We start from the raw sequence: 9,987 nt of genomic DNA on the forward strand, positions 1-9,987 counted from the left end.
CCCCCCCCCCACAGAACAGGATAGTCATAAAAATAGCTGTCATAGTGCCACAAATTACTGCTGCGAGTTTGAGGGGCAGCAGGGGAGGCATCTGCCCCAGTGCAGGGGAGCTGCTGAGCATCCGTGGGCATGGGGAGAGTCCTCATCGATTCACTTCCTGAAAAGCCCATTTCCTGGAGGGCAAGGTGGGCGGAGAATGCCTGGTGGTCTTCCTCGACTGTACCGATCGATCCCTGGGTGGTCGGCGCTGGTCGGCGCTGGGGCCATGGGGGGCGCTCAAGCCTTGGCCCCGCCCTCCTCCTGCACCGGCCGCGAGGCCTTCTCCGGCTCCCGCAGCCCCTCGGGGCCGCCGCACGGGTCCGGGAAGCGCGGGCCGTTCCCCGCGAAGGAGTCGCGGCGCGCCAGGGTCTCCTCCTGCACCGGGCGGCCCACAGGCTCCGCCGCCACCGCCGCGCCCTCCTGCGAGGTCTGGCTGACGTAGACCACAATGATGTCGCCCTTGAAGTTCATCACCTGCCCGCTGGAGATGAACGTGGAGTTACTGTTTCCAGTCACATTTCCTGCGGGGAGAGGAAGGGAGAACACGGGGAGGGTGAGTCAGCGCCCGGAGGACGGGTCTCCCGAGAGGAAGGTTCCGGGGAGTGGAGGGCGGCTTCCCGGCTTCCCACAGCCCCGGGCCACAGGGAACAACACTGTCACCCTCCAGGCCCGCTGAGGTGGAGGAGGGCGGGGCAGCGAAGAGAGGAGGAGAAGAGAAAAAAGACAAAAGAAGTAAAGAGAAGAGGCGGGAGAGGAAACGAGGAGGAAAAGGAGTGGAAGAGGTAGGAGGGAAGGGGGAGGAGAGGGCGAGGAAGAGGAGAGGTCGAGGAAGAAGAGGAGAGGAAAGAAAGGGTAGAGGAAGAGGAAGGAGAGAGGAAGAGGAAGAGGAAGGAGAGAGGAAGAGGAGAAGAAGAGATGAGAAATGAGCAAGCCTAGGGGCAGACTCATGCTTTACCATTTGCCTGTGATGTGGGACTCTGGGATACTGGCAAGAGAGCACACCAGGATTACAGAATCACAGACAAGATTCAGATGTTACAAAAGAGTGTATGTGTGTCTGTGTTTTCTTTTTGTTTTTTTGAGACGGAGTCTCGCTCTGTCGCCCAGGCTGGAGTGCAGTGGCCGGATCTCAGCTCACTGCAAGCTCCGCCTGCCGGGTTTATGCCATTCTCCTGCTTCAGCCTTCCGAGTAGCTGGGACTACAGGCGCCACCTCGCCCGGCTAGTTTTTTTTGTATTTTTTAGTAGAGACGGGGTTTCACCGGGTTAGCCAACACAGAACAAGCACAGTTAAGGGAGGAGACCTCAGTCTGCTCTCCTCTCTGGACTCACATCTGAGGCCCTGTCACCCTGGGTGCCTTGGTTCCTCGTGGTCCCTAACAGCTCAGCCCTGGAGGATCATGGGGCCATATGGGCTCAGCTTTCAGTAGAGATTAATCAGTTTCCTTAACATTAAAAAAAAATTACTTCCGGAAACAAAGGAGATTCACGAAACTAAAATGGAAAAAAAAGTCCTATAAATCACTTTTCCCTTCTGAACTCTGAAGGGTGTTTTGTCCCTAGGGGGTTCTATCATCATTTCTTTGTGGGTGACTAGATGTGGCCAGTCTTTAAGCAACGGACCTTTTGAAAAACAAATAGAAAGCCCAACAAATGTTAGGAAAGCTGCTAGCTCTTATGATTCTTCCATTTTAAAGACAGAAATTTCCTAAACTTTGGTCTAGGAAAGTACCACAAACCAAGCAGATCTAGAAACGCCCCAACACTCAGCATCACAAACAGAATCCTTCCATTTGATTAAGGGCCGGGAATGTCAGAATGGCTCCTCATGATTCACTACCTTTTTCTTCTCCATTATGACTCAGCTTAGTAATAATTCATACGAATAAAATGAAGTTTTTGTTACCACTCCATATGAGAGTTTCCTCAGATTTGGAAGGCATGTTTTGAATGGCCTGACTAAAATACCGATAGGCATGTAGGAAATTCCTTTGAGGAGCCTTCCCCTGACCCACTGGGTACCTCTAGAGAAGCCAAGACCAAAACACAAGGAAAAGCCCATGAAAACACAAGGATTTCAAGTATGAGCAACAAATCCAAAGTCCTAGAAGGAGGTCTGTGCCTCATGCTGTTTCTCCCATAGGCAGTTGTGTGGGATGTCCTCCAAGATGGGCAGTGGCAGGACTTGTCTAAGAACCCCCAATGGGGGAGGCCTGCTGGCATTCCTGTTTACCACCTACCCAGCACATTCTCCACCCCCTCTCCACACACTGCCAGGCACACAGCGTACTCCAGTGAGGGTCTACTCACCACTATATCTATGCCCTTCTGCTCCCACCACTTACCACAATCCTTCTCAAATCTGTTGTCACCAGATAAACTCGTCAGGAAATTTAATTAAATATTAGGTAAAGCAGTGAAGTATTGGTGAGAAAAAATGGGAAATGTTTCTATAAAAACTAAAGCGAATGCTTTGCAAGGACCCAAATAAAAGTGAGTTACTGAAAAACACGCGCGTGCACACACACACACAAAATGAAACCACCACCACAAACTGTTCAACTGATGTGGTGGTGTAGGCAAGGAAATTATGAAAAAAGACAAAGGAAGGACTTCTGATTTCAAAATGGCGGCACACAAGCAAGCTGGTTCCACTCCCCCCACAGAAAACCAAAGCAAAATATACAGCACTGACATTATCACTCAAAATATTCTAGAACACAAATATGACAATGAGACAGTTCCCAGGGCCACAGAGAAGTGAGAAAGGAAGAAAAAGAACAGGAAAAGGAAATAGTAAAAGTCCAGAAGGATTTTGCTGTCAAATATCTGTAACTTCTCATTTCACACTGAAGAAATAGAAACTGGAAATTAGGTGGTATGGTTAATGTAAAAAGGGCTCAGGAGGCCGGGCATGGTGGCTCACCCCTGTAATCCCAGCACTTTGGGAGACCAAGGCAGGTAGATCACCTGAGGTCACAAGTTCAAGACCAGCCTGGCCAACACAGTAAAACCCCGTCGCTACTAAAAATACAATCCTAGCTACTCAAGAGGGTGAGGTAGGAGAATTGCTTGAATCCGAGAGGCGGAGGTTGCAGTGAGCCAAGATCATGCCACTGCACTCCAACCTGGGTGACAAGAGCAAGATTCCGTCTCAAAAAAAAAAAAGGGGGGGGGGCGGCTCAGGAAACTGTAATCAGCCAGTACATACAGCCTTATACTAAAACATAATTGGTGTGTAAATATAAGGTATATGTTTTAAGTACAAAAAAGTTTAAGATATGAACTTGTAAGATGACATTTTTAAGTAACTCAGCAACTGCTGACCAAGTGCTGATAAAAAGGCTTCTACCGTAGCGGCAACAGAAGAAGTAGACATAGCAACACAGTTAAGTCTTCCTATTTGAGAAATCACTACTTCGTTAATAGAAAAAGTGAAAGTGAAAAATAAAAAGTACATGAAATGGGACATTCCATTTAAAAAAATGTACATACAATGAAAATTCTGATTAAAAACATACCATGTTTATTTAATAATATAAGCAATTTAAACTCGCTTAGATGTATGATTATTCTTGACCTAGTTCCTCTAGTTTTAATATACACCATGACACAAACAGATACACCTATGAAGAGGAGAAAGAAGAGATGAGATTAAATGCAAAACCATCCATCATGAGGTGTTCTCACTACATCATCATCGCCTGCTGGTTCTGTTGTTCTTCAGTATCATGTGAAACTACACAGAGGACATCTCTAGCCACTGCATGATTGATTTATGGTTTTGAATTTGATCTCATCTCTTCTTTATCTTCCTCACTGATTTATCTGCTTATGTCATGGTATATATTATTTCTCTACCATTTTAAATTTTATTTTTCAACAAATCAACATGAATCCATTGTTGTTTATGTTTTTCTTGTGAGAACCTTTGATGAGTCTGAACCCAGGTAAAACCTATGGTTTGTGTAAAGTCTTTCATCTTGAGAATTTCATTCCATGCCATTGCTCCATGGCAAACAGTATCTTTGATACTGATAACCTAAATATTCTGTAGGACCTATATTCATTTTTGTTTTCTTTTTTCAGATGGACCTCAAACACTTTTGCCTAAGTAAAATATCTAAACATTTCAGAATCCTTTGTTTCATGGACTGAACCAAGAATATTATTGTTGGGGGACTGAGTGCGGTGGCTCACACCTGTAACCCTGGCACTTTGGGAGGCCAAAGTGGGCGAATGTTTAAGCCCAGGAGTTGGAGACCAGATGGGCAACATGGCAAAACCCTGCCTCTATGAAAAATACAAAAAAATTAGTTGGGTGTGGTGGCACATGCCTGTAGTCACAGGTACTTGGGAGGCTGAGGTGGGAGGATCACCTGAGCCCAGCGATGCTGAGGCTCCAGTGATCTGTGATTGTGCCACTGCACTCCAGCCTGGGCGACAGAGTGACCCCCCCATCTCAAAAAAAAAAAAAAAAAAAGAGTATTATTTTTGGAAGGCCATGAGGCTTGTGGAAGGACAAAAACTAGGCCTTTAAATTCCTGACCATTGGCTGGGCGTGGTGGCTCATGTGTGTAATCCCAGCACTTTGGGAGGCCGAGGCGGGCGGATCACGAGGTCAGGAGACCGAGACCATCCTGGCTAACACAGTGAAACCCCATCTCTACTAAAAATACAAAAAATTAGCCAGGTGTGGTGGCGGGCGCCTGTAGTCCCAGCTACTCAGGAGGCTGAGGCAAGAGAATGGCATGAACCTGGGAGGCGTAGCTTGCAGTGAGCCGAGATCGGGCCGCTGCACTCCAGCCTGGGCGACAGAGCGAGACTCTGTCTTGAAAAAAAAAAAAAAAAAAAAGAAAGAAAAAATTCCTGACCATTAAGATGTAAAGGACAGTTACCTAGGAAGATTAAGGAGATTCTCAAACAAGTTTATTCTTCAAGTGTTTCTTTAATGAAGCTACAATTAATGACAAAAACAACCTTCGGTCAAGTCCATCCATGGTGACTCTTGTGAGATATAGTAAACTGATAGAGACTAAACTGTTTTAAAAAAGTTATACTGATCTGCCAATCACAACATGTGGCGATTCTTAAGTGGCAGCAGAGTGGTCTCCATGGGCCTGTGCAGCTGCACAAGGCCTTATGCTCTGAAGAGCTCCACGCTGGGTTAAATGGTTTATTTTCATCATGAAATTCTTACTAATTTTTGCAAAAGGGGGAAATTTTTCATTTTCACTGGGCTATGCCAGTTATGTCACCAGTCCTGAAGGTGTGGGCAGCTCTTAGGAGCACTACTCTGGGAACTTTCCCCATTGAGGCTATAATCTAGCACTACCATTTTCGGAAGTAACATCTTATGAGTTGGACATTTTTCAATATTCCACAAGTGTTTGCTAATCAGATTTTCTCTACTAATTTTCGCTATTACAACTCAGTAGAACTGAGCTGTAGAAGTCACCCACTTATGCTTCTGAAATCCCAATCCTGTGACATGTTTTCCTATGTTCAAGCCACCCACCACTCGCTGCGAAACACCAACTTTCTGATGGAAAACTACGGCCTGTCCTTTGCGGATGGGTCTACTGATTGTACCAACTGGATCTTGAATGCTTTACCTACAATTTCAAGTTTCGGGTTCTTTAACGTGGAATGAGAACCAAAAGTCACTTGCCAAAAAGCAGTCTAAATGCAGAAGCCTTCTAGAGTTTTCTTCCTTCCACCTTTCACAGTTGTCTCATTCACCTCAACTTCAATACCACGAAGGTTTTTTTTAGCAGTCCATTCCCTGAATCATCCCAATATTCAATAGTTTTCACAGAAATAATCATGATTATCAAACCCATGTTTTTTCTTGCCAGTTAACATAATAGTTAACGTTTTAAATGACAAGATCAGCTCACACTCACAGAATTGGGAGCACCCATGGACTTTAGAAAACATGGCCATGCAGCAGGTGGGAGCAGAGGGGTCTGGGTATTCTAGAGTGACTCACGAGTTGTGAATAATCAGTGTGCTCTGGGCTTCAGTCAGCTTCCTGGGTGGGTGTGGGTTAATCTGTGGGTTGAGTGGAGATAGTTTGAGTACCTACTGTAATAATAACAGTAACAGAAGCAACACTCTCCATGCAGAATTGACTAAGCACTCTCTCCAGGCCAGGTTGGCTGCATCACAAACACACGCTTGCAGGTGCTCTGCATGTGAGCACGCCAGGTTTCTCTGCTTGGTTTTTTCTCCTCTACTGACTGACACTGTTTCAAGAATGAAAACTGCCGAACAGCTTTCTTTTTCCATGGCGTGTCATAATCCAGATTCACCGGAAAGCAAACTAATGACATCAATGTCATCATGGCGTTTCAGTCTCTGAAGAGCAGAGGTGAATAAGTGGTGACTAGAGGGATGGTCACCCTGAATGCCCATCAGGGTGATGGTCAGGTAATGGCTGCCTGAATTCAGGAGGGGCAGAAATGTGGGGCAGAGGAGAGAACAGGGGTCTAGAAGCTCTCGGGTCTTGTCCTGAGACTTGGCCCTCACCAGTGGTGAGAGTTTGGGACAAACCACCTAGCTCTCCCAATCTGAATCAAACTTTGCTGGCCTGGCGGCGTGCGGCGTGCAACCGTGTAGCACAAGCACATGTTAATAATACGCATTTGCTAAATAAATGAACAAATGAGCACATGAATATCCAGTAGGATAGCATAAGGGTCAAACAAGACGATAGATTTGAAACTGCTAGGGAAACAGCAAAGAAGCAGTCACAGGTGCAAAGGTGGCATTCCTCCTCCCAGAAAGTAATATCAGTGCTCACAGAACTCCCAGGGACACAGAGATTCATGAAATACACTGAATAGTAGTATTATCTTTCCATCCCTGTCTTGCTAGAGGATCTCAACGTGTCTTGAAGACTGAAAGGGCACTTTCTCTGGAAATCTAACCAACTTCTGTTTGCTCTGCCGAAGTCCTCAATCATTATGATTGTCTTCGGTTAGAACACTCATCTATATAATTCTACACTAAACCCCACAGTCTCATTTCTCATCATGCAAGTCTGCTGTGAGTTGAATGTAGCACCAGAGTAGATCAAGGCTTAGAATTAGTTGGTAATATCCTTATCTAATAAGATACCTCAGTCCTGAACTGTCCTTGCTAAAAGCAAGAATTCCTTAACATTTGCTTTCTGTATTGCAGAACAGATTAGTTGTTCACATCAGAGGGTTCACATCTGATCTGCGATGGTGACATCAATAGGTCACCATGTTGGCAGCTGTATAATCAGGTGGGTGCTGTGGGTCTCCTTTCAACGTGGTTCCTATGGTTTCTGCAGTTGATATGTATCCCAGGAGGGTAACTCTTCCCACTGAATGCCAAGAAACTCAACGGGGACCTCTGCAGTTAGCAGGGAACTCTCCCTTGCTGGTGGCTAGTAAGAGAGTATGAAAAGGGGAGGGATGGTTCAGATGAGGATTACCCAAGATGGCCTAAAAAGATCTGAGGCTTAAGAGAATGAAGAAACAAGCCACAGACTGGAAGAAAATGTTTGCTAAAGCCATATCTGATACAGGACTATTTCCCAAAATAAACAAGGAACTCTTAAAATTCAACAATAAGAAAACAAACAACCCGATAAAAATGGACCCAAGGCCTTAACAGACACCTCACCAAAGATATCCAGATGGCAAACAGGCATATGAAAAGATGCTCCACGTCATATGTCATCAGGGAAGTGAGAATTAAAGCAACAGTGAGACACCACTACACACCTATTAGAACGGCTCAGATCCAGAACACTGACACCACCAAATGCTGGCGAGCATGGGGGCGGGTGGCAGGAACTCGTATTCTTGGCTGGTGGGAATGCAAAAAGGTACAGTTGCTTTGGAAGACAGTTTGGTGACTTCTTACAAAACTAAACATACGCTTAACATATGATCCAGCAATCATACTCTTTGGGATTTACCCGAAGGAACTGAAAACTTATGTCCACACAAAAATCTGCACACACATGTTTATAGCAGCTGTAGTCATAATTGCCAAAACCTGGAAGCAGCCAAGAGTCCTTCAGTAAATGAACGGATAAACAAATCCTCCATGTCCATCCACACAATGGAATATTATTCAGTGTTAAAAAGAAAAGAGCTATCAAGCCATGAAAAGACATGGAGGAAACTTAGATTCATAATGCTGAGTAAACAAAGCCAATCTGAAAAGGCTATAGAATGTATGACTCCAACTCTATGGCATTCTGGATGAGGCAAAACTGTGGAGGCAGGAGAAAGATCAGTAGTTGCCAGGAGTTCGGAGAGAGGGAGGGGTGAGTAAGTCGAGCACAGAGGATTTGTAGGGCAGTGAAACTACTCTGTTTGAGACTATCGTGGTGGACGCATGCCAGGATACATTGGTCCAAACCCATAGAACATACAACACAAAGAGTGGACCCCAACGTGTCAATGTGGGCTCATCGACTGCAGCAAATGTACCATTCTAGTGGGGGAGGCTGTGCATGTGTGGGAGGCAGGAGGAATATAGGAAATCTCTGTGCCTGCCCCTCAATTTTCCTATGAAGCTAAAACTGCTCTAAAAAATAGTTTACATTAAAATCATGAAGACCAGAGGTTTGTTGGTAGGCACTGTTAGTCCATTAAGCCAAACCAGGCCCTGTCACTCCCCTCTTGCCTCCTCTCCTCGGGATCCCTTTCTGACAGCGTTCCCCTTCGAGGCTGCCTCTGACCTTTATTTGACATTTATTTTGCTTGCCAAAAAAAAGATAAAGTTTGAAGCACGTGAAAGAAAAGGCTTTCCCCACAAGGGAAAGTGATAGCAAAAATTGTAACATCCTGAGACAACTGGTAGAAGAGAGGTGTCTCACCATAACCAGGGGACCATCACACACTGTACATCCTGCTGTGCCTCCTGTGGAACCCTCTGGGCCAGGCCAGGCCTAGCTACTGCCTCTCCCTCAGCCAGAGCAGCCAATGATGCCAAGACTGTGCCTGTCCCTATTCTGTGACACACTGAGAATTCTCCAAGGCACAGTAAATAAATGAAATCAGCATCACTTGCACTGACTTAAGAGGAGACAGTGCAGTGGTTTAAGGTTGCACTGCAGCCCTGATCTCCTGGGCTCAGGTGATCATCCCACCTCAGCCTCCCCGAGTGGCTGGGACTACAGGTACACGCTACCATATCTGATTAATTTTTAAAAATTTTTGTAGAGAAGAGGTCTCACTATGTTGCCAAGACTGGTCCTGAACTCCTGGGTTCGTGAGATCCTCCCACCTTGGCCTCCTGAAGTACTGGGGTTGCAGGTGGGAGCCACTGTGCCCTGGCCTGCAATCAGATACCTGAACCATGGCTTTGTCGCTTACTAGCTGCGTGATCCTGGGCAAGGAACTTGTCCCATAGAATTTCGGTGAGGAATAAGAAGATAATACACACAAAACACAGCACCCGGTGACTAACGTCTATAATATCACTGATAAAACTGTAACCTTCAGGCTATCGAACCAATCTTACAGGTCCCTGAACACCATATGACTGACGGAATTTGAAGGCTACCCTGAAGTATGGTTTGAAAGCCAGAATGACGTGGGGGTTTTTAGTAAATATGGGAATTTGGAAGTGTTTCTAACAGTTAAGATGGATTAGTTGGCAGGGTGTGGAGGGTCACACCTGTAATCCCAGACAGTGCAGTGGGTTAGGGTACAAGCTTCATGATCAGACATTTGTTTTGTTTTTTTTGAGAAACGGTCTTGCTTAATCACCCAGGCTGGAGTACAGTGGCGTGAACACAGCTCACTGCAGTCCTGCCCTCCTAGGCTTGGTTGTCCTCCCATCTCAGCCTCCTGAGTGGCTGGGACTACACACCTTGGGAGGCCTAGGTGTGTGGATCCGTTTGAGCTCAGGAGTTCGAGACCAGCCTGGGCATCATGACGAAACCCAGTCTCTAAAAAAA

The 9,987-nt window shown here is 45.8% G+C and overlaps 1 protein-coding gene across 1 annotated transcript in view; it reads right to left on the bottom strand.

Annotated features, from left to right (window-relative positions):
• Positions 1-262: 262 nt before the first annotated feature.
• Positions 263-9,987, bottom strand: part of TNFRSF11A (tumor necrosis factor receptor superfamily, member 11a, NFKB activator) — a 61,862-nt gene continuing 52,137 nt past the window's right edge. The window contains exon 11 of the mRNA XM_011953611.1: positions 263-560. Coding sequence (XP_011809001.1) covers positions 277-560 — 284 coding nt within the window. The 3' untranslated portion in view covers positions 263-276. The remainder of the gene's footprint in view (positions 561-9,987) is intronic.

Source organism: Colobus angolensis, unplaced genomic scaffold, assembly GCF_000951035.1.
Source record: "Colobus angolensis palliatus isolate OR3802 unplaced genomic scaffold, Cang.pa_1.0 Scaffold369, whole genome shotgun sequence".
NCBI classification, from domain to species: Eukaryota; Metazoa; Chordata; class Mammalia; order Primates; family Cercopithecidae; genus Colobus; species Colobus angolensis.